Source organism: Dermochelys coriacea, chromosome 10, assembly GCF_009764565.3.
Source record: "Dermochelys coriacea isolate rDerCor1 chromosome 10, rDerCor1.pri.v4, whole genome shotgun sequence".
In the NCBI taxonomy this organism is placed as follows: domain Eukaryota; kingdom Metazoa; phylum Chordata; order Testudines; family Dermochelyidae; genus Dermochelys; species Dermochelys coriacea.
This window is the reverse complement of record NC_050077.1, coordinates 51,959,547-51,984,524: the sequence shown is the minus strand read 5'-3', so window position 1 is coordinate 51,984,524 and position 24,978 is coordinate 51,959,547. Positions and strand designations below refer to the sequence as shown.

At 39.1% G+C, this 24,978-nt stretch overlaps 1 protein-coding gene across 13 annotated transcripts in view; it reads right to left on the bottom strand.

Annotated features, from left to right (window-relative positions):
• HERC1 (HECT and RLD domain containing E3 ubiquitin protein ligase family member 1) overlaps positions 1 to 24,978 on the bottom strand; it is a 173,497-nt gene that overhangs the window by 102,001 nt on the left and 46,518 nt on the right. For 10 of the 13 annotated variants that reach the window (XM_038418910.2, XM_038418911.2, XM_038418917.2 and 7 more), the window contains exons 15-24: positions 24,696 to 24,828; positions 22,990 to 23,181; positions 21,233 to 21,454; positions 18,318 to 18,491; positions 13,775 to 13,889; positions 13,566 to 13,686; positions 12,743 to 12,914; positions 9,065 to 9,371; positions 7,347 to 7,467; positions 6,325 to 6,376 (exon numbers count right to left, since the gene is read on the bottom strand). In XM_038418910.2, the coding sequence (XP_038274838.1) occupies positions 6,325 to 6,376; positions 7,347 to 7,467; positions 9,065 to 9,371; positions 12,743 to 12,914; positions 13,566 to 13,686; positions 13,775 to 13,889; positions 18,318 to 18,491; positions 21,233 to 21,454; positions 22,990 to 23,181; positions 24,696 to 24,828 (1,609 nt within the window). The remainder of the gene's footprint in view (positions 1 to 6,324; positions 6,377 to 7,346; positions 7,468 to 9,064; positions 9,372 to 12,742; positions 12,915 to 13,565; positions 13,687 to 13,774; positions 13,890 to 18,317; positions 18,492 to 21,232; positions 21,455 to 22,989; positions 23,182 to 24,695; positions 24,829 to 24,978) is intronic. The other 3 variants (XM_038418916.2, XM_043493268.1, XM_043493270.1) reach the window with 1 other exon arrangement.

Here is a 24,978-nt window from a genome sequence, read left to right as displayed (position 1 = left end):
ACCAGCTAGGTTCCATCTCACTGCCATGGGAGCTGGAGGGAAAAAGATAGAGAGTTGTTGCCATCCCACCCTTTAAGCACTTATACAGGAGCACGAGGATGCACAAGGACCATGTACAGCCTCAGAGGGCACTGCTAGCCATAAAAACCCCAGTCTTGCTCAAATGAGCACATGTGCCTACATATTGACACACACCCAAAGAACTGTCTTGATAGATAGTGTAATTCAGTTTGTTTAGTTAAGCACTTTCTATTACAAAAGAGAAGTGTTTTAAAATGTGGGATAGTTCCAAAACCCACTAACATTTTACTTATTTATCAAGACAATTCTCTCTTCTTCCAGGACTATGCTACCTTCCTCTCTTGGCTGCCTCTTCTAATATAGTTTTAGAATACTTCCATGAAAATGGAAGTGCTTTCCATAATATATTAGTGACATTTGCCCCTTAAGTACTAAGAAGGCTGATAATTTAGTGAATCGAAAAAAATCTTGCAGCCTATTAGAAACATAAAAAGTATACAAAAATTAGATTAAGAGATGTCAGATAATTCTGTAATACAATTTGCTAATTTTGAACGTCTCCACGGCAGGGTGTAAGCAATCATAAGATGAAGGTCATGCCACATCTTTCCCTAACTTTGTATTTCGATATAGATTTAGTTTACTAAATGTATGTATCATGATAATTTGAGCATCTTTACCATACCCATTTCTTTACATTCTGAACTAGAATTATTCAAGATAGATCTAAAACAAAGTCAGCTCTGTGTCACAAACTAAAACATGACTTCCGTTGCCTCTGGTGGGCAGACTTTGTACTATGATTCTTCAAGTTTTAAAACAACAACACAGAATCACAGAAATGTACAGCGGGAGAGATCATCATGTCCAGCACTCTATATTGAGGCAGCATTAAGTAAACCTAGATTATCCCTGACAGATGTTTGTCCAACCTGTTCTTAAAATCCTCCAATGATGGGGATTCCACAACCGCCCTAGGAAGCACAGTCCAGAACTTAACTACCATTATAATTAGAAAGTTTTTCCTAATATCTAATATAAATATCCCTGGCTGCAGATTAAGCCCATTACTTCTTGTTCAGATGATATGGAGAACAATTGATCCTTGTCCTCTCTTTAACATCCCTTAACATATTTAAAGACTTATTAGGTCTCCTCTCAGTCTTCTTTTTGCAAGACTAAGCATGCCCAATTTTTTAACCTTTTCCAAATCTTATATCATTTGTGTTGCTCTCCTCTGGACTCTTTCCATTCTGTTAACATTTTTCCTTAAGTGTGGTGCCCAGAACCGGACACAGGACTCCAGCTAAGGCCTCACCAGTGCTGAGCAGAATGGGACAATTACCTCCCATGTCTTACAAACAACACTCCTGTTAATAATCTCAGAACGATATTAGACTTCTTTGAAACTGCACCACATTGCTGACTCACAGTCAATTTATGATCCCCAACAACCCCCAGATCCTTTTCAGCCATACTACCACCCAGCCAATTATTCTCCATTTTGTAGTTGTGCATTTGATTTATCCCTCCTAAATGAAGTACTTTGCACTTGTCTTTATTGAACTTCACCTTGTTGATATCTGACCAATTCTCCAGTTTGATAAGGTTGTTTTGAATTCAACCCCTCCCAGTTTCGTGTTATCTGCAAATTTTATAAGCATAATCTCCACTCCATTAGCCAAATCATTAATGAAAATAATGAATAGTACTGGACACAGGACTGACCCTTGAAAAACCCCACTAGATACACCCTTCCCAGCTGACAGCAAACCATTGATAACTACTCAGCATATGGTCTTTCAATCGTGTACCCTCCTTATAGTAATTTCATTTAGACTATGCTTCCTTAGTTTATGAGAATGCCATGTGGAACTGTATGAAAAGCCTTACTAAAACAGGATATATAACATCTCCTGCTCCCCTCCCCTCCCCTCGGCGAGATACCCTGTCAAAGAAAGAAATTAGATTGGTCTGGAAAGATTTGTTTTTGAAAAATCCATCCTGGCTATTCCTTATAATCTGACTATCCTCTAGGTCAGGGGTCACAAACACACGGCACATGGGGCTATTTCTTGTGGCCCGCCAAGCTCCCCGTGCCACGCCACCCCCTCTGCCTCACCTACCTCTGGTCAGGGATAGGCAAACTACAGCCTGCGGGCCAAGATTGCGCCCCCCCCCGGTGCCGTGAGCCCAGCGCTGGGCCCAGCACTACATCAGAGTTAGGTGGACCAGACTATAAATTGCCTAAGTCCTCTTTGTTCCCCTTTTTATAGACAGGTATTATTTTTGCCCTTCTCCAGTCCTCTAGGACTTCAACTGTCCTCCATGTGTTCTCAAAATAATTGCTAACATTTCTGTGAGATTGCTTCAGCTAGTTTCTTATGTACTCTAGGATGAATTCCATCAGGCCCTGCTCACTTGAATACATCTAACTTATCTAAATATTCTTTAAGCTATTTTCCCCCAATTCTGGCTTGTGTTCCTTCCCCCTTGTTGTTAATATTATTTGTGTTGAGTATCGGGATCACCATTAACCTTTTTAGTGAAGACTGAACCAAAATAGGTTCTGAACACCTCAGCCATCTTAATGTAATCAGTTATTAGCTCTCCTTACACCCTAGCTAGAGCACCAACACTTTGTTGTCTTTTTCTTGCTTCTTTTGTATTTAAAAGAACCTATTCTTATTGCCTTTTATGTCCCTTGATACATGTAATTCATTTTGTGCCTCAGCCTTTCTAAATTTGTCCCTATAAGCTTGTGCTATTCTTTTGTACTCCTCCTTAACAATTCATCCATGTTTCCAATTTCTGTAGGATTCCTTTTTGATTTTCAAGTTATTAAAGAACTCCTGATGTAGCCACATTGGCATCTTTCTATCTTTCCTTCTCATCGGGATAATTTGCAGTTATGCCTTTAATAGTATCTCCTTGACAAACTACCAGGTCTCCTGATCTTTTTCCCTTATATTTTCCTCCCATGTGATCTTACCTACCAGTTCTCTGAGTGCTTTTTTGAAGTCCATTGTCCTTATTCTACTATTCTCACTCCTTCCTTTTCTTCAAACCATGAAATCTATCATTTCATGGTCACTTTCATCCAAATTGCCTTCCACCTTCAGATTCATTACCAATTCTTCCCCGTTGGTCAGAATGAAATCTAAAAGGGCTGTCCCTCTGGCTACTTTCTCCACTTTCTGAAACAAAAAGTTGTCCCCAATACACTCCAAGAACATACTGGAAATTTTGCATTTTGCCATATTACTTTTCCAACAGATGTTTGGGTAATGAAAGTCACCCATTACTACAAGGTCTTGTGTTTTGGATATATCTGTTATTTCTTCCACAAGTGCCTCATCCACCTCCTCTTCCTGATTTGGTGTTGAAAAGTTAGACCCCTACCATGACATCACCCATTTTTCCCTTTTTATCTTTATCAGAGGCTTTTAACTGATCTGCCTCTCACCTCCTTCTGGACCTCTGAACAAGTGTATATATTCTTGTATATATTTTACTCCCTTTTTCTTCTGCCTGTCCTTCCTAATCAAGCCATCCCCATCTATGCCAATATTCCAGTTATGAGACATATCCCACTTAGTCTCTAATGCTCACATGCTAACTAAATATTCTCCCTCATAACTAGAAATGAGCTATCAACTAATCAGAAGACTATTAAAGTTTTCCCTAAAATTTCCACAATATTCAAGCTTCCTCAAACCCAGAGGCCGCATCCAGCCCTTCAGACATTTTAATCCTGTCCTCGAGCTCCCGCCGGCGAGCAGGGTCAGAGGCTTGCCACACTCCGCACATACCATGGCTCCTGGAAGCAGTGGCATATCCCCCCCTCTGGCTCCTACACGTAGGTGGCAGCCAAGGGAGCGTGCAGAGCTGTCTGGCCGGAGGGGGGACATGCCACTGCTTCTGGAAGCTGCTTGAGGTAAAGCGCCACCCAGAGCCTGCACCCTGACCCCCTCCTAAGCCCCAACCCCCTGCCCCAGCCCTGATCCCCCTTTTGCCCTCTGAACCCCTTGGTCCCAGCCTGGAGCCCCTTCCTGCACACTGAACTCCTAATTTCTGGACCCACCACAGAGCCCACACCCCCAGCCGGAGGCCTCACCCCATCCCCCAACCCCCAATTTCGTGAGCATTCATGGCCTGCCATACAATTTCCATACCCAGATGTGGCCCTCAGGCCAAAAAATTTGCCCACCCCTGCCCAAACACCATGTACATCTTAACTACAAAGTTAGTTTCCAAGCCCTTTGTAGAGATCAAACACTGAACTCAAATTATTTTAGCATCAGCTGGTCACTCTTGTGACATACACATCCCTATCTCCCCCCTAAAGACAAGACATATGCTTTGCTCCCTCAATTACTTCCAAGATGACTCTTTGATAGTCTTGAGAAAGAAAACCATTAAGATTCTGATCTTCAGATCTTCTGATCATATCAGACTGATATGATATCATCTAGAAGGACCTGGTACTTGGACTTGCATATACAGTAAACAGAAAACTGCCCTCCCACCCTCTTCCAAATCAAGTGCCTTTCACCTTCTGGATTAGAGTTCTGAAAGCTCTGAACTGCATTCTATGACAAAAATCCATTATAAGCATAAGGATAGAGAACATCACTTGAACATCCCCCATCAGTTTCTTCTTGCTGGCTTCAGAAAGTGAGTGAAAATACAATGAAAACTCTCTGGAAGTTCTGTTGTAATAAATGGACCAACAAATTTACCCTAATTGTACGCTCAACTCGTGAAAAGTGGATAAAGTTTCATGAATTGTCACAATGATCTATTATATAAAACTGTAAGAAAAGATGTGAAAAGGAGAGAGAAAGACTGAATTAATTTAAACAAAAAGTTTACTGATATAATCTTAACACAGTCTTTGAATTTAACTGGTAAAGCAAGAGGACCAGAAAATCAGAAATCAAGAAACCAACATTAGTGTGTTGGAAATGAGGCTTAATTGCTAGACAAAATAATGAGATGGGCTATTTCACTCATCACTCCTTTTTGAAATCCTTAAAAAGATATTTTCAGGAAGAACAGTGAGAAGAACTTTTCATCACCATTGCTGTTGTGGTGGAAGGATTGTTCCCATGACACCAGACCTTGATATTCTATGGGGGATGCTTGACCACGATCGCTGCACCAGAAAGGATGCCAACATGATATGTTAGATCCCGCTGTCTTCTCCTCCCTCGGTGCCCCTTTCTGCTCCCTATCTTCCTCCTGTCCTACCTCTATCCCTCTCTCTCTCTCTGTTTTTAACTGGATCCTGAAATCAACTGTACTGCACAGTGCCAGCACGGTGGGATGAGATGGTCCATCCAACTCTGCTCAGCCTGAGGACCAGGGAAGGAAAGGGACCTGACCAGACCAGTCAAATGATGTCTCTGATGAGGATGGTGAGCCGGCGTCCACAGCAACAGCTGTCATGATCAACCTACCTTCCCCAAACATCCCATCAGTGACTGAGCAGGCACCCAATATCCTGATATCATCCACAAAATCCATATTCCCCCATCTTTACTGTCCTAGTTATTCTCTCCCTTCTGTGTCTGTCTGTTTTGTCTAAGGCAGGATAATGACTATCATTCTCAATTCAGAAGTGAACAGAAGAACTTTCTCCTCAACCAGGAAGGACTGTTAGACTGCATAAGAGACTTTAACTAATATTCACTGTCTCCAGAAAGGACTTCAATAGGTTTTGATTAAGTTTGTTTTGGATAAACAATCAGAATTCTAATGCTTTTTACCTCGTTTTATTTTCCTTGTCTGTGTTTCAATCAATACATTTCTTAAGTTTGGTCTGAGTTTTATAATGTTTGCGCCACGGTATTAAGCAGGCGGAGGACTCTGTATATCAATCCCCAGACCTTGTTTAACACTGTTTAACGTTGGACAGTAACTGAGTTGTGCTAATACCTTTATCCTCTTTAATGCATCTAAATTAATATAACAGCTCTCACTAGCTCCCAAGAAATATCCCACTAGGAAAAGATATATACAATGGGTTCTAGAACTTACCAATCAGACATCTTTGCCACACAAAGACATGATCTAAGAGTGGTTATTTATGATCAACAGTAATATTTAAGAAACTTTAAAAATTCTAATTTTTTTTAAAATAACAAATTTTCATGTACCATTCTAATGAGCTAAGATCGTATATATGATACTTCAGAAACAAGTTATTTCAAGTGAATCTAAAAGTACTTTAAAAAAACACAAAGCAAGTTTAAAATCTACTAGTTTACACCAATATCCAATATATTAATAAAAACTTACCCTTCTTTCTATGCGAGGATGCCAAATCCAAATCAACATTTCGTCTTCCACTCTAGATATAAAAAAGAATAGAAAACCTCATTTCTCTTTCTAATTATACAACAAAAAAGTACCTCAAGATTTAGGTACTTAAAGCTTTTCAGTGCTAAGTGAAATGAGATAAAGCAAAGCATTTTATTTTAGTTAAAACAATCTGAGTTTTAAATAACATGACAGAGAACACCCCACATTATAGAAGAAATAATTACTCTAACTGCCAAAACTTAAAAAAAAAAAAAAAAACCTCTTAACAAAACTTCATTTTAGATTTACACGTACTCATGTGTATCATGATGTTCCTCAGAATACTCCAATACATGGGAGACATGTAAATCTAAAATCATGTTCCTCAGAATACTCCAATTCTTCGTATAACAAGATTTCTAAGCCTTTCGGGGGGAAAAACTGTGGTGCATAGCTTTGGCTGTGTAAATGTCACTGCTGCTCATCAGTAAGGCTCTGTGTTTGTCACGGAGGTCACAGATTCTGTGACTTTCCCTGATCTCCATGACTTCTGCAGTGGCTGGTGTGCCTGGTCTGAGGGCTGCCTGAGCAGCTCCGGCAGCCCCCAGGCCAGGCGCACTGGCTGCTGCTGGGGAAGTCTCTCCATCCCCCCAGCAGCAGGAATTGGGGTGTGAGGGGGCTCAGGGCTGGGGACTGTGGTGCGAAGCGGTGCTTTTTGTTTACTGCCCATGACGTGTCTGTGACTTTTAATAAAAATATCCATGACTATAACGTAGCCTTACTCATGAACAAAAAAAACAACCTAAACTAACCTATAATAATTTTAAAATTAATTTTTGTGCAATCATTTGTTTCCCCAATAGCAATGCAGGTGGGTTGCAGTGGGCTCCTCTGTATATCCACTGTAAATTCACAATGCTTCTAAGCAAAATGGCACATGTTTAAGATATCTTTCATATCTGAAAAAAATATAGATGTAAGACTGAAACTGTATAAAACTTCATGTTAGTTTTACCTACCAGCGAGTAACCCTCTTCATCTGATTCAGGCTGAGATAAATCAGATTCACTCCTCGATTTGATCAGCCTATAGTTTGAACTAGGGTGGGTTGAACGACTCTCTGCAGTAAGACTTTCACTCCTGCCTCACAAAAATACACAAATAAAGAGAGAAAATTATTTCACAAATGCTCTTTGTAGCATACAAAACTAAAGTAAATTAGCAGCCATAAGATGTTGTACAAAGTCTCTGCTACAAATATTAATTTCAGGGTATAATATTCAAAAACTAAACTTTGTATATTTAAAATGAACCTAAAAAGTGTGTATACTACCTACCTGTATCACCATTAATGTTTATATCAAACAAAAGCAAGCACTGATAGTCAAATATTGATTCAGCTGGCAAAACAGCTTTATTTGGGAGAAGCCTAACCAGGATAGTCTCAAGAGCAAAAGGGGACAGGAATAAGATGTGAAAGGGCTTGCAAATGTTTACTAATGCCCTCTATTAGCATACATTATTGCTCCTCAGCACACTTACTGGTCAGCAGATCTGATGGCAGCCTGAGATGATTGATTTGCCTGAGCTCTTCACTAAGTGTTTTACATAGTAATGTTCAGTATGCAGAAACACTTAGATTTCTAGTGGAGGGGACATGGCAACAGACAAGGAAAGGCACTATATTCATTTAAGACCCACCCATTAAACGAATCCTAAGGTCAATATGCTGAAGATGAAAGCCACTTTGACATCACCACCAGACACAGCTGCCCCCGTTTTAATGCTTGGACTCCCAGCAAACAGTCAAAAAGAATAAAAATGTAACTGAAATTAAAAAGTCTTCCCTATAAATTTCTATTAAAATTTCAGTTTAAATATAGTTTAAATGTGAAACAGTCAAAGAAAAGCTAAAAACACTGAGTTTTAGTATAACTCTACTGAACAGTGTGACAGATGTTAAAAAGGACAAAGTCAAGATAGATGTAGTTTAAAAAAAAAACACTACATCTGCATTACTAGCAATACCTTAGATTATTAAAATTAAATATTTTTTAAAATACACTTGACTACCAGAATTTATACTGTTTACTTCACATGCTGTTTCACTCCAATTTAGACAATGAAACTAGTTAGCCTTCCTTTCTGGTTTTCATACATCTGGCTAAAAAATGCTTTGTTTTCCAGGAAACATTTAATTTGTTTTTTTTTTTAAATCACAAAAAACATTTCTATTTATATTAGGCCCTGTCTATCTTAATACTTTCTTTTAAAACCCCAAATTTTGGATGTAAGCAGTGTAACCTTTAGCCAACACTATATGTTAAATCCCACTAGATACAACAAAAGAACAAAACAAAAACTCGTCAAACTAATTAAAATATGAATTTTTCAACGAATCAAATTATTTTAAATCCTAGATGATCTGGATTTAGTTACGAGTCCACACACCTATATTCAATTTCAAAAAAATCAAACTGTGTCAAGTATATCATGCTATATCTAGGTTGCCAATATGGTTCATGAGTATCATGTTGGCTTCTCTTATGAAAAATTGAGACACACCACTTTTCCTCTGAACCCAAGCATCAGTGTTGTTTTATCTAATCCTTGAGTTTTTCTTTGTTGTCATATCCTCAGTTTACCTTCAAGGGTTATCTACTAAATTTTAATAAATATTTTTGGAAAGAAAGAACTAGAGGAAAATTAACTACTTTAATTAGTTAATGAATCCCACCTAGTCATGAGTCCAATCCCTTCAGGAATACTAGTTGAAGGTTGCTGCATCTGTCCTTCCTCCCTTCGTTTTTGGAGCTCTTCAATAACAGGGCTTACTCCTAAGATCAACAAGGCACATCTATGGATCACAGAGTTGCATGCAGCAGTGTACACATCTTGACCCTCTGGAAGATCTGTGCTAACTCTTCGTTCCTGTTGGGACTGAGGAGGCTGATCATCAACTCTAGACCCATTTCCAGTGTTCATCCTATCTCGATCCCGACTGCGAGCTACTTCACGGGCTGATAGGAAACATTGAAATATTTCTGTAACATGCAACACAAAAACAAGGTCTTAACTTCTAGGCAAAGCTAAATGATAATAAAATAGTCATCTTCAGTTTAAGCCAAACATTGGTATTGACAAGTGGAAAACATAATTTTTTCCTAACAGTAAAAAAAGGATCCATTAACAAGTAAAAATCTACAGAACAAGTTAACAAATGTAGACTAATTACTTAGTTTAGCATTTACAATGTTAAATTTAAAAGGAAGGAAATAATAAAATCTGACATGCTGCTAAACAATTCCTTCAGCAGTGCAGCAAGAAAGGGAATGATCAAAATTCTCACTCCGTTGAATACCTTCAAAGAGCCAGACTAAACAGGAAAGATTGTACACTGCCATTTAAAAACCTCACAATTTATTTTTTAACATAAAAACACATCCCATATTACAATGATCAGAGCAGGCGTTGGCAGCGTGCTATTCCTTGGATGCATTGTGCTTATGATAAACAAACCGCTGAAACCTCCTAGAGAATGGAATTTGTTTATATGGTACCATATAAAGATGGCCTGGGATTATAAAGTTAGGCTCAGGAAATAAGGAACAAATGCTACCAAGTAAAAGTAATAACTGGCTTTTTAAGCATGCCAGCTTCTGACTATAACACTGTCCATCAGTGGCAGTGCAGGGTTAGCCATATCCCTTAGAAGAGCGTAACAATTAGAGAAAATGCTTCCAACTAAATATTTCTAATTCTTACAATAAACTGGTGAAACTTACTGCAGAGCATGCATCCTACTCAAATTAGCCAAAACAACACAAATTCCAATACACACCAAATTGCAGCCTAACCAAAACAAGTGCTGGTTGGTCAACATCTGTGTACCTGAATTCTTGGAGAAAAAAAATCAGTAAGAAAGATAAACTTTCCAATTTTCAATCAAATCTAGGTCCACAGACCCACCAATGGGATTTGTGTAACAGTATCCATCTGGGGGATATACAGTCATATAGAAGAACTGGTGTTGGCAGTGGGTAGCCTGTAAAATCTAGAGGTCATTTGATTTTTAGTCTGTTCATTTCCTCTGGAGAAGTGGCTTTTCCTTCAGTCATCTCTCTATTTCAATGGGAGACACAAAAGGACTATACTCTACTCTTCTCCCATATTGCCGGTAGTAGTTCCAGCATATTTGGCAGATGCCAATTTCTTTTTAGACTTGCCTCCTCAGAGGTCACTTTGCTAAGGTATTCTCCAACAATCTTTCTCCCAAATATTTAGAGGCTAGTAGTAGAGCTTTTGCCTGAATACCACACAGCAGGATCGAAGGCAACCGTGTCTGAGTAAGAGAGATGAAACCCACAGCTCTGGCAAAAAATCTGAAAAAGAGTTGAGCAATGCTTCGGAAACAAAAACAGCTACTGGAATTATCTTATAGAGAGAGAGACCACCTGACCATAACATTTCCTGATCTTCAGGAGTACATCAGCTGATGCTAATATTGTTTGGGTAGACCATGTGGATGCACATGAAGCTGTCAAAGCTGTTGAGGATGCTTCAAAATTCCTCAGGAGAGATGAATCCACTTCCCCACCTCCCCTTCAGAAGGTACTGTGGCTCCTTTACCACAGAAGAAAGAAATTTAGGTAGAGAGATAACAGGTTTTGAACTACTTCACCCGGTAATATTTTCAGGACATCTCTCCTAACCATCTGGGATTAGCTGGCTATTCATATTCTTTCCTAATCACATCTCTAGAGCTGTGTGGATTGACACCAAAATCTCAGACTCGTCTCCAGAGAGGAAATACTACTCTGTGGTTTCCCTTTCCTCCATAAGCTCGGTCCTTTTCATAGTCCAAGCTCCATGTTTTGAAGGTTCTTTTAATGAGAAGTCAAGGAATTACAGGGCTTTTTAAAATTTTTAAACCAAGAAGAATCTTAGTCTGTTTACCTGTGCTATGGGGGCAAAATAAAAACAAGTAGGTTCTTCTAAGGGAAATGATGGCCCAATCTAGTTCTGTATCTTTCTACAGTGCAAGCTGGAAGACCCTGTTGGTGGGTCTGTGGATCTGGGTTCGGTAGCAAATGGTGTCTCTTTATAACTCCAGCCTGTTTCTAGGAAAACAAACCTAGGCTTTTGTTAGCTTTGGGTCACTGGGAAGAGTCTTCTGCCAAACGTTTGGCAGGCCTCTCAGTCCTTACGAATCAACAGAAATTAGAAAACAGTCTTATCCAAGACCCCTCAAGCAATGTTAAGTCCTTGAGCAGAAATTGAGCCATTTGCTATGCAGGTACTCCTTACCCCTTGGTCAGGGTAGCCATGGCAGGCTCCTCCCTGAAGAGAGGGGAATAAGTCCTTTCTCCTTGTCACTGAGAAACTCCAAACCACTTCCTCTTCTTGTTTTAATATTTGCCTTGTTCCAGTCATGACGCAAAGCAGGTTCTCTAGGATGAAACAACCAACCTACCTCTCCTTCCCTAAAGGAAATTAATCCCTTCCCTACCTGTTAATATGGTGATGGTGATGACTAAGCAAAGGCTGGGGAGATGGATGCCTTAATAATGGGAGAATTTGGAGGGGGGAGGGGTTAAAATATCCATTTTCACAAAGCTTTTAATATTTTCCACAGTGCATAATACACATTTGTTAAACCTTGCAAACTTACACAACATAATTTTTAAAAACAAAAACAGGACTGATTTCTTTTTAAGTCAAATTCACTTTACTGCATTTTTCCACGACTGAAATGACTTCACTAACATAGAGCACGTTGGGAATGTCACACTGATATGGAAATTAGTCACCTGAATATGGCTAGATGTTGCTTCATCAAAGGAGGAAAAACCACAACCTTTTAATTAACAGGCTGATTATTCCTTTCAGCCTGAGCACAAGACTCAATTCAGAAAAAACTACCAAAGTTGAAGGAATTTTGACAATTTTCTTTGCAAGCCATATTTAAATATCAACAATTACAAATTATCTAGACAGTCCATGAAGTTTACAGGTAGTGGTGCAAATATGAAGTGTACTGAAAAACATACATTGGTAGTGTTACCAAGGTCTGATTAAGCAGGCATTCAACAGCATTAGTAAATTCCAAACCAATCCAATGTTAGCAACAATATATTTGATTCCAAACTCTAGAATAAGAGATATTTAAAATCTGTTACTACATACATATACATATAGAAAATATATTGTAAACACACGTTTATTAAAAAGTGAAGAATATTTCTTTTTTTTGACACAATGAATATACTAAAATTTAACACAAATAAACTCAATGACATTTTGGATATCTGAAGTAAAAACTCCTAGATTAATTTTTAATTTTTCCTTTGTCAAACAAATGTACTGTCCTTTCTAGAAACCATGAATTGCATTCATACATTTAATGTCTACTTACTTCCGGCTGTCATGACTTCATGCTCTCTTTCCTCCTCTTCATCTTCTTGTTCTGGATGCCCCTCTTCTCTGTCTCTCTCTGCCTGCTCCTCCATTTCAGCTTCTTCATCAATGGTCCGAGTAAAAGAATGCTCTTGAGGATCAATATCTGCAGACTCCTGGTTTTCTGACATCTAGACAAAGTTGTTTAAGTTACATAGTGAAATCATTTTTCACCAAATGAAAAACTGTAATGTTGAAAAAATATTAAACAAAAAAGTTTGTACTCGTACTAATTGCTATCTACTTTTATGTACTTGGACAGGAGTGGGCAAACTTTTTGGCCTGAGGGCCACATCGGGGTTCTGAAACTGTATGGGGGGCTGGGTAGGGAGGGCTGTGCCTCCCCAAATGGACAGAAGCTCAAGGGCCAGGCAAGATGGTCCCCACGGGCTGGATATGGCCCACGTGCAATAGTTTGCCCACCTCCGCCTCAACCTTTAATTGCCTGCACTGAACTTGTCCAAGTTAGACTGTGTCCTATCTAAGCTAAAGGCTTTGTAAGGCACCTTATTCAAATAATGGGTACTAAATAAATAACGAATAACAACTTACTGAAATTGAGGGCTATTAAAAATCTCTATTTATAGTCCACATTTTAATTTGTAAACATGCTTTAAAAACTTAGTCATTTTAGTGAAGTGCAAAATTTCTTGCTGAAGAAATGAAGAAATGTTCGGAAAGTGATCATTAAATCATAGAGTATATACAGTATTTGGTTAATAAATATATCCTCACAATATGCAGCAATATCCTATAATCAAGCAGATATTTTTCATTCTTACCCATCTGTCTCTTGAGGATGATCTAGTCTGAATAAGTTCCATGTTTTTGCAAGCAAGCAAGCGACTCCGAACTTTATACACACAACGGTATACTTCTGCCAGGGCTTTGCCAGGCTGGTATCTACAAAGAGCCATAATAGAAAAATCACACATTTCATTTAAAAAAAAAAAAATACATAAAGATTTAAACATAGTTTCAAGTTACTTGCCTGCTCTCACCACAAGCTTGACTAAGTAAATTTGTGTGTTTCAAAAGAGCTGAAAGAACAAATCTAGACACAGTATCCAAGAGTGACTCGTTACTTAAGGTTGCACTGTCCCAATCTGAAAATAAAAATGAACCATTAAAATTTACTGGAATTTCCAAAAACTAATTCTGACTACATTTTAAAACAGCATCAGTTACGAAATTACGTAAAATCTTTCTTCTACTAAATTTTTTGCCAATTTATAAATGGATTTAGTGTTCTTGAAATAAACTAAGAGTACTGATTAACACAACACATAATGCAACAAACAAGGGATGATTAAAACAAAATCCTTAGAAACACCAATGAAATTTTAAATAAATCATTTTAATAATTATAGCATCATTTGCTTAAATGAGGTGTTAAGAACTAACTGAAACTAATATTGATAGACTTGAAATATGCTTCAAAGGAGCTTTCCAGCCACACCTTTCATTATTCTTTACTTAAAATTTTTTATTAGAACATTATGAAGATGCAGTTTTACTTCTGGATAACTTATCTAAAGACTGTTTAGAGTGCTGTTGTAGTCGTGTTGGTCCCAGGATATTAGAAAGATAAGATATCCTTTATTGTACCAATTTCTTTTGGTGAAAGAGAGAAGTTTTCAAGCTACATAGAGTTCTTCTTCAAGGGTAAGTGGAGAGGTGTTAACAGTCTTCTTCAGAGCTCTCTGTAAACTTGACAGCTTGTCTCATAGAATATCAGAGCATTCACCAGCAGAAGTTAGTCCAATAAGAGATATTACTTCACCCTCCTTGTCTCTCTCAGAATGTGTTAACTACTTATGCTAAATGATCTGTTCCACTCTGTATTTAGTGTGATACTCTGAATACCTTTCCCTGATCTAAACAAGAGTTCTGTGTAGGTCGAAAGCCAGTCTCTTTCACAAACAAAAGTTGGTCCAATGAAAGATATTACCTCACTCTCCCTGATTAGTTTAAGATTGAAATTACGTGAGTTGCTTATAATTTGACCTGAAAATTACGAATACAGAAGCTGATCAGAATACTCCAAGTCTAAACTAGGAAGAGTCTTTGCTTAAGGACACTAGTGTTATCTTCAGATCTACCAGTGCAAAAATTGTGGCTGCTACAGAGATACTAAATTGCATTGAGCAAAGCTTGAACAAAAGGAGATTCTGACTAGCAAACAAGGTTTTGAAGACATTCATTTTACATCACTCAACTGCACTGAAATTAACCCTCCCTCACATCCATATGACCAGGAAAGGGCAATGAAAACAACAAGGTTTTCCATCCTATTTATACATTTTTTAAAAAGTTTATAACATTGAAACACAACAGGGTCCTGAATAATACAAAAGTTACTAAATACTCATAGTAGAGTGACAGCTTGCTCTTGAGTCCCAAATAACTAAACTGAACAACAGATTTAGTAACTCATGAGCTGTCTTATGAGCCTTCCTGCTGCATTTTTGACATCACCCAGCTCGGTTACAGTCGTAACAATCTAAAACAGACCAGTATTGCTTTTTTTTTTTTAAAGTAGTCTTGGCATCTACATTTTTCAAACTCTGTAGGTATTTTTCAAAAACTTATTGGAAAAATAATGGTTCTTTTAAAACAGACCTTGTTCTTATGAAGCTACAGCAATTTCAAACCCAGTAAAAAAACTCTTCAGTATGTAGATTAAAAAATTCTATTATTAAAATAATTGCAAAACAAGTTATTACTTTACTAAATGCAGCTATTTTACAGTCTTACATGTTTCTAAAATCTCTAGGGCTAGATTGTGCATTTATAAACTGCCCTGCAAAAGGGTAGTGCGATGTACCTGCGTCATCCCAGGCGCAGCACAGAGAAGAAATCATGATCCAGCCAATCACAATTCCTTCCCTGTTGCTTCCCATTTGCCCTTGGAAAAGAAAAGATGGAGAAACAAGGGGAAATGGAGAGTAATCTGTTGCTAGCCCTGATAACGTGCACCCTGGAGAGAGAGTGTGAGTGTGAGTGTGTAAGGGGCAAGGCTGCACCCATGCCCTCCATTCCTGCTCAAGACAGTTAGTGGGCTCACTTATGTCTATGCACCCAAACCCAAGGTCCAAGAAGGCCATAAAGGTGCATGCACACCAAGCCATGATCTTGCCCTCTTTAGTGTTTCAGACTCTAATTCAGGAAGTCACTTAAGCATGTGCTTAAATTCAATCCTATTCAAGATAGCGTTTAAATATACACTTAAAATTTAAGCATATGCTTCAGCCCCATCAACCTCATGTCCTTAATTACTGTCCTTATTAGGGAAGCTTTCCTGAATTAGGGCCTTGCTGAGGATTGCGCAAATCTTGTTAATGTGTTTTGAGTGAAATTCCCACCCTTGAAAAACTTCAGTATTGTTGCACGCCATTTTGAGGTCCAAAAATCAAACTTCTTGCAACATTTTTATTAAATGTCCATATTCACATCAAACAGTGACAATTCATAATTTTAAAAATTTCATTTCTGACTTGAAAAAGAGGACCATGAAGAAAATAGCCTGTTTTTACTACAACCCTACCATCAAGCAAACCCCACAAAATCTAATGCGTTTTTCACAGAAATGGATCACTGCCACAGAATCAAAAAAATGTATAAACCATATTTTAAACTTTTCCAATTCCCTTGCAAACATTTATACAGCCATACTTTCAATATTAAAAGTAAAACTAATCCACAAAAGGAAATGTTCACATAGATTCATAGATATTAAGGTCAGAAGGAACCATTATGATCATCTAGTCTGACCTCCTGCACAACGCAGGCCACAGAATCTCACTCACCCACTCCTGCAAAAAACCTCTCACATGTATATTTGGAAACTAGTTTAAATATAACAGCAACCTATTTCACGATTAGGGCCCTACCAAATTCACAGCCATGAAAATCACACCACGGACCGTGAAATATGATCTCCCCCATAAAATCTGGAGCCCAGCCAGGCAGCTCCTACCATGCACAAGGCTCCAGCTGCAAGTCCCAGCTGGGGATTGAGACTTCCTCTTCCCCTGCAGGGGCCGCTCCAGGACAGACCCACATCCAGGATTTCCCCCTAGGCTTCCGGAAGCTCTGCAGCTCAAGCTGTCCCTCCCCCTCCATCCAGGGAGGCTGTGGCTCTAGCTGTCAGTCCTCCAATGGGACACGAGATTGCTGGGAAAACTGGACCTATGGTAACCCACCCTGCGACCTCACTTCTGGGCTGCTGCCTGTGCTGGTGCTGGTTTTAGAGCTGGGTGCCCAGCCAGCAGCCTTCCTTGCTGGCTGCCCAGCTTTGAAGGCAGTGCCCCAGCCAGCAGCAGAACAGAAGTAAGGGTAGCAATCCCATGACCCTGCTACAAGAGCCTTGCAACACCCCCACCCTCACCCCCCCGACCACCTTTTGGATTGGGACACCCCCCCCCCAGTTACAACACTGTGAAATTTCAGATGTAAACATATGAAAATGTGAAACTGACTAATTTTAAAACTCCCTGGCTGTGAAATTGACCAAAATGGACCCTATTCATGATGTTTTTATATATATTTTTATGGAGCCAAAGCAGTCTTTTTGGATCTCAAACCTTATGATTAGGGCCCAGAGTTTTCCACAATGATGGTATTCACATCTTGCTGCATACTCATGATTCAAAATCTTTTATTTTTAAAAATAATTATGATTCTAGCCATTACAGTTGCAATGCAATAGCCTTGAAAATGTGAACTGAGCCTGGCTTGACTGAATCTGTAGACAACCCGAAAGAATAGCTCTAAGAGGTGCAAAGTGACCCATTCATCTCAGAACCCCATGGATTTCCCAGCTCAGGAATTAGTTTTCCAAGGCACAATGGAATTCAGCATTCCTTCAACCAAATTCTCCATTTTGCTGCAAGCAGATGCCCAATATTTTGATCTGTCCCCTGCCCAGCAAACCTCTGCCTGCAATTGCCTCTTATTATCCAGCTTTCTTCACAAGAGAGTGTTACAGGATAACAGCACATTCTCAACGTGTTGTTCCACGGAGCTAGTTGGCAGGAGCCAGAAATGAAGTCCAGTTTGCAAACACTAAGTAAGGGCTACCAGAAATGTAGGCTGGTAGGCTAGGCAATACAGAGAGTCAAAAAAAAAAAAAAGTGGTACTTTTTTTGTGAGAAACATTTGTTGAGTGTTTGTTCCTGTTTTTTCTTTTAAAAAAATGAAATCAAAATTGTATTGACCCATTCTACTAGAAAAAATAGATTTTATAACAATGGTTACTTCCAAATATGAGCCGTAGCTGTGTCTGTTTGTGTAAGTGTGTAGTGACTGGACTGAATGGTATGACATGGCAACAGAATTTATCTTGCCGTGGAATTTACAGATTGTTGTCACAGAGTACACAAGGCCCAGCTGAGCATGACCTGAAGCAAGCAAGTAGCTTTGCAATAGGGCTGATAGTCTGAGCACTGTAATGTCATTATTCTGCACATAAAATTGTCTTCCAGGTTTACAAGATATGTAGAAGTCTCCTACTTCTGTTTTCATCTTCTTACCTTTACTAACAGCATAGTCTTGCATACTGAGCCAGAGACTACGGGCTGGCTCTTTTGTACAACCCAAGGCCAAATCAACAAAGACACCAATCTCAGGTCGCAGCTTATAATCAAATGGCTTCTGTTCCTCATTTCCAGAGAGGGCCACTTCCAACAGGGAACTCATGCATTTTTCTAAAGTAAGGGAAATATTTAGGTTTTAGATTCTACTGATTTTGATAAGCACATACATTCACTGATTTTTGCAAGCTATTGAAGGGGTAGAAAAAGGACATCCCAATGAACACACCATCAACCCACAAGGGAAAACCCTATCATCCCCGCTATTTCTATTCCTCAGGACAGGGAATCTCCCTCTCCCCAGCTGTAAAGTTACCACTCTGTGCAGAGGCCACCACCCATACTCAGTGCCATGGCTCAGTATCAGGACTCCTGCTCCTCCATATATTTTACAGGGAGATCCAGAAAGAAGAGAGACAGCCATCCCAGCAAATGAACAGTAGTTCTGCATGTGTTTCTCCTACTGCTGTATAGTCATATAGGTACTCTCAGTTTTTACTTTACAGCAAAGGCTTTGTTATCCGGCATGGTGGGGGAATGGTGGGTGTCGGTAGGTCAAAAATTCCAATTCCAACTAAGAGGAAGAGAATTTGGGTGTGGGAGGGGGCTCAGGGCTAGGGGTTGGGATGTGGAAGGGTGTGCCAGATCCAGGCGGCACTCACCTAGGGCAGCTCCCCACAAGCGGCGACATGTCCCTGCTACTCTTAGGTGGAGGCATGTCTAGGCAGTTCTGTGAGCTGCCTCCGCCCACAGGTGCCATCCCCACAGCTCCCACTGACCGCAGTTCCTGGCCAATGGGAGCTTTGTAGCCAGCGCTCGGGGTGGGGGCAGCATGCAGAGCTGCTTAGCCATGCCTCTGCCTAGGAGCAACAGGGACATGTCACCGCTTCCAGGGAGCCACACAGAGCCAGGTAGGGAGCCTGCTGGCCCTTTGCCAAGCGGATTATAAACTGGACTTTCCATTAAGATCAGAAATTCTGCTTTATAGAGCTTTCTGGTTGGTAAAGTGCCAGATAACACAGCTGTTACTGTACTTTCCTTTCACAAATTATGTATAAAGATGATCCTTTTTGACAGTAAATAAGAATGTTTAATGCAAATGGAAATGGGAAATAGTACATCCAAGTTGAAATGATACAACTTGGTGAAAAAAGAAAGCTTGTTATTTTTTCCCTTAGAAAACTTGATCTAGTTGATTTTTCTGTTTATAAACATCAAAGCTCCTACACTGATTAAGCACGGGAATAAATTGCCTAGGGAGGCTGTGGAATCTCCATCATTGGAGATTTTTAACAGCCGATTAGACAACACCTGTCGGGATAGTCTAGATAATACTCAGTCCTGCCATGAGTGCAGGGAACTGGACTAGATGAACTCTCAAGGTTCCTTCCAGTCCTATGATTCTATGATGTGCTGAAGTTTATATTTACTTATAAACATCCAATTTCCTACTTTTTCATATTAAGATATAAATAAATCAGAGAGTTCAAATGGCAAACCATATAGCACAGATCCTCCTAAACCTGATTAGACATTTCAGAACTGAACCCAAAGATTTACTATATATGTTTTGGTGCAATGTCATTTAAGCTCATTTAGCTAGAATCTCCTTAAAAGGAGAAAGGGGAAGGAGGTATAGCAAAACCTAACAAAGTAATTATTTCTTATAAGAAAGAAATATAAAGATTCCACATTAAACCAAATCTTACAAATGGTATACACAATTTAATATACTACAACAAAGGAATAAACTGACAGAGCTTAACTGGTGGAAAAGTTAGGCCAATATTTTAGAATACAAAAACGGTAGCTATTTGCAAATTTTATTCTTTTCTTCCTCCTTTCCATCCACTCCTAGGAATCCACAGGATGAGATTTACTTTTCATACCCAAGACCATTCTACTATCAATCTCAATTTGGAGGCCAAAAGCATAAATTGACTTGGAAAGAACCATGCTTTTATAGATCTGTCTACTATGAGGGCATTTTTAAAAAGCTTCTCACCACTATTAAGATCATTCTGTCAATTGCTATGATATTGGGTGCCCTAACATAGATGCTCTGCCAAGTACAATGTTTCCTAACCCTGCTTAGACCAAGTGTAACTGATACTCTACTTAAAATGGCATCACCTATACAAGGATTCCTAACATTGCTAGGTTTCAGAGTAGCAGCCGTGTTAGTCTGTATTCGCAAAAAGAAAAGGAGTACTTGTGGCAGCTTAGAGACTAAAATTTATTTGAGCATACAGTGAGCTACAGCTCACTTCATCGGATGCATCTGGTGGAAAATACAGAGAGGAGATTTGTATACACACACAGAGAACATGAAACAATGGGTTTTATCATACACACTGTAAGGAGAGTGATCACTTAAGATGAGCCATCACCAGCAGCGGGGGGGGGGGGGGGGAGGGAGGAAAATCTTTCATGGTGACAAGCAAGGTAGGCTATTTCCAGCAGTTAACAAGAACATCAGAGGAACAGTGGGGGGTGGGGTGGGGGGGGGAGAAATGACATGGCATCCGATGCATCCGATGAAGTGAGCTGTAGCTCACGAAAGCTTATGCTCAAATAAATCTGTTAGTCTCTAAGCTGCCACAAGTATCCTTTTCTTTTTGCTAACCTTGCTAAAATCACTGGGAGGCAAGTGACAACTAAAAAATGTGCATACTTAAGTTCATGAAGGCTGGAAATTAAAGATCAAGATCTCCTACTGCCTACTCCTCTAGCATCTCCAAAAGTTTGTGAGGATGACAATACCCAGGCTTGAAAGTGTGGCAATGTTAAACAACAATGAAAAATTATAAAAGCCTACATATAGTAAGTTTATATTTAACAATGTAGCAAACTACCTAAATGAGGAATGTCCATTTCCACTCCATCACTGAACAGTGGTGTTTTCAACCAATAGGCTGTATCCTGTTCCTCAGGGGACACATGGGATCCCTGAAGCATTCCACCAAGACAGCGTCCAATAAGCAGAGCTACAGTTCTCTCTAGATCAACAAGCCATACCCAAGATTGGGCAGGCTGCGGTAAGGGCACTCCAGCAGGATCAATTAGTTCAGGTCCACCTAAAGCATTATAAATAATTAGTCAAAATAGATTTAGTTTTCTATTCTGAAAAACAGACTGGAACAAAACTCAATCTGACAGAATTTATTGCTTTGGCAAAATCCTACCAAAGGACATACGTATATTGCTGTAGATCCTCAGGTAACTTTTTGGGAGGTAAATATTTTATATCTTATTCTCCTTGGATATGTCCAGTTACTTACTTTTTCCCCCCACCTTCCTTGTATAAGAAAGATGGTTGAAAATACTGCAGTTTTACTATCATCTTTCCACTTTATGCACTTTAGAATTTTGGGGTTTGATTCTGGTGGGAGCAGGTACAAAGGCCTTTTTTAGTTTCACTAGTAATCTATTACTTTCATAATGGTCTTCCAATTTTGTAACTGAATTTCAAAGAAGTGAGAAAACTCCTTTTGCCTCTTAGCCATTTTATTCACCTTAACACAGTCCAGAAGATATTCCTCTGTGAATCACTTTTGGAGTGTTTATTGTGAAGACATTTTGTGTGTTTTGGGACAATTTTTTAAAAATATGTTGTACCCATATGTCATCATCATCTTCACCCCATATATGGTAGAATTTCCTTCCATAAAGTTGTCTGTTGAACCGATAAAAAATTATTCCACTGCTTCTTACAACTTTGTCCCATATTCCACTCACTCACGATTTATTTAAAAAATTGCTTTAGCAAAACCTTTGTCACATGTTATAAACAGCATTTCTCCAAAAAGAGGTAAACATTGTCATATATAATCTGATTAGGAAATAATTCAAAGCTTGCAAAAAACTATAACAATTCCCCTTCCCAAAACCCCTGCCATTTCTCTCTCCATTTTGTATTTTGGAAGGAGTATAAATATTTGACAGGTTTCAGAGTAGCAGCCGTGTTAGTCTGTATTCGCAAAAAGAAAAAGAGTACTTGTGGCACCTTAGAGACTAAAATTTATTTGAGCATAAGCTTTCGTGAGCTACAACTTCATTCGATGAAGTGAGCTGTAGCTCACGAAAGCTTATGCTCAAATAAATTTGTTAGTCTCTACGGTGCCACAAGTACTCCTTTTCTTTTTGCAAATATTTGACAGCATTTATTCAGATAAAAGTTAGTAGCTAATCTTGTCTATTAAAGTTAATTTTATCACACTCCATTCCGGAAAGCATTAATAATACTTGAAAGTCTGGATAGTATACTATATAAAGGCACAGGAGGAATAACATTTTACAACAAAAGCAAAATATTTTCATGCATTACAGACTGGGTATTTTGGCCCTAATCTTACATTCCTTGTGCACCTGAAACTCCCATTGAAGTCAAAAGGAATTATAGACATGTAAGATCAAGCAATTTGTTTGTAGTGCAAAATACTTGGTTTACAGCAAGGTATCTTAATAAATTTTAAAGGTTATAGGGGAGGGGTACTGAGACATTTTGAGATTAAAGGGACACAAAATGAAGTTTCCAATTTATAGAACATATTTACCTATTCTAATTTTAACTTGCTATTTTCTTCTTTTTCAGATGAAAAATGTTACTTACCATGAAGTGGCCACTGTAATTCCTGATCTTCTAATAGCGCAGCAGCGGGCAACAGTCTATTAAGGCGATCAAGAGGTGGCAACAGATCTAGCAGATAACTCAATAAAGGCCTGGCCACTGACACAGGCAGTAACAACAAAGAGTTAACAATCTGGCACAGCATACTACCAGCTGCGGATACATAAATTACATCTACAAGGAAGAAAAAGGAGGGAGTGTGTGTTATGTTAAACAAAACACTGTTTTTTAAATTCAGCACCCAAAAATGTCTTAAAACATTAAATAAGTAAATATTGTCATTTTATATTTAAATGGTTTTGGCAAGAAAAACATCCCAATTGTCCTTACAAGTTTAATTATTCTATATGATTTCATACGGTGACTTGGTAAAATGTCCTATGAAGATCACCTTAAAAATATCTTTCTAAAGCACATTTTTTTTAACAGTTTATATGAGACTATGATGTATACATAACCCTAATTTGTAACATTTTCAAAATGTACCTGTGTTGGGTTTTTTGTTTAATATACATCACCTTAAAAAAAATCATACTTGACTAAAATATTTTTATGAACTTTAGTCAACTATTGTGACCACTACAACAAGCATAACTAAAAGCAGTTAGAGATTTAAAAATTCCCCTTAACTTTATCTTCATGTTTACATTATGCACAATGTGCTATCAAATGTACCATCTGTTTTTTTTCTGCTGCATCTGTGCAATTAGTCAATTTCCCGTTTGGTCAGGTTTTGTCCAACAGCAACAAGGGACAGAAAAACATTTGAAATTTATTGGAATCTAAGTAAACAAAAATTGTCAAGCAAGCTGAGGGCATGGCTACACTTGCAGATGTAGAGCGCTGGGAGTTAAACCAGCCTTCGGAGGCTGCAGCAAGAAAAACGCAGCCATGTGTTTAAGCTGTCAGATTCAAGCGCACTGGTGTGGCCACATTAGCAGCTCTTGCAACACCACAAAGAGCAGTGCATTGTGGTAGCTATCTCAGTGTATAAGTGGCTGCAACATGCTTTTCAATTGGGGGGGGGACGGAGTGGGACAGGGAGTGTGTTGTGTGTATGTGGGGGGAGAGAGTGTGGGTTTTTGGGGGGCTGAGAGCATGTCAGCATGCTGTCTTGTAAGTTCAGACAGCAGCAGACTCCCTCCCCCCAGACAGAAAGACAGACAGACACACACACACACACACACACACACACCCCAGCAGCAACATTCCACAGTAATGGCTTGCTTTGTCCCGGAGCAGATAAGCATGCCTGATGTCAGAAATTGAGCTTTGAAAGGGGATATCTGCATTCCTGCAGCCGATTCCAAAACTATGAGAAGAGTGGCCACTTGACTTCAGGAGATTATGGGACGTTTCCGGAGGCCAATCACAGCGCAGTAATGCAACATCTCATTCACATTAACGCCTGGATGTTTCAGCCGGGGCGCAGCAAACTTTATGCTTCTCATGGAGGTGGATTACCAGGAGCGCTCCAGCTGCAAAGTCCAGGCATTCTACGTGCCTTGCCAGTGTGGACATGTCACGAGTTACAGTGCCCGGGGCTGCTTTAATGCGCTCTAACTTGCAAGTGTAGCCAAGCCCTCAGAAGCAGTTGTGGTACATGAAGTTACTTTAAACTCTTTTTTAATTAGTATATTTCAAGTTTGTGGTATCTCTTTAAACTTGACCTTTTTAGCAATATATACCTCTTAGTTTTTCCCCAACACTGCCATTCCAAGAACTTTCCTTAAGAAGAGTTGCAGAACGTGAATAGGTATCTGTAGCATGCGGCAGTAAAAGCTGGAGGTGTTTGTGTAGCAGTGCCACACTGCTAGAATTCTGGAAAAAAGAGAAACTACTTGTAACAAAATAATACAAATGTATTTTAGAAGGTTTCATCATGTATTAGATTGTAACTTCCAAATACACATTATTCAAATCTTATCCTACGTAGATGCTCACAAAATGAAGAGGAGTAATGTTATATTT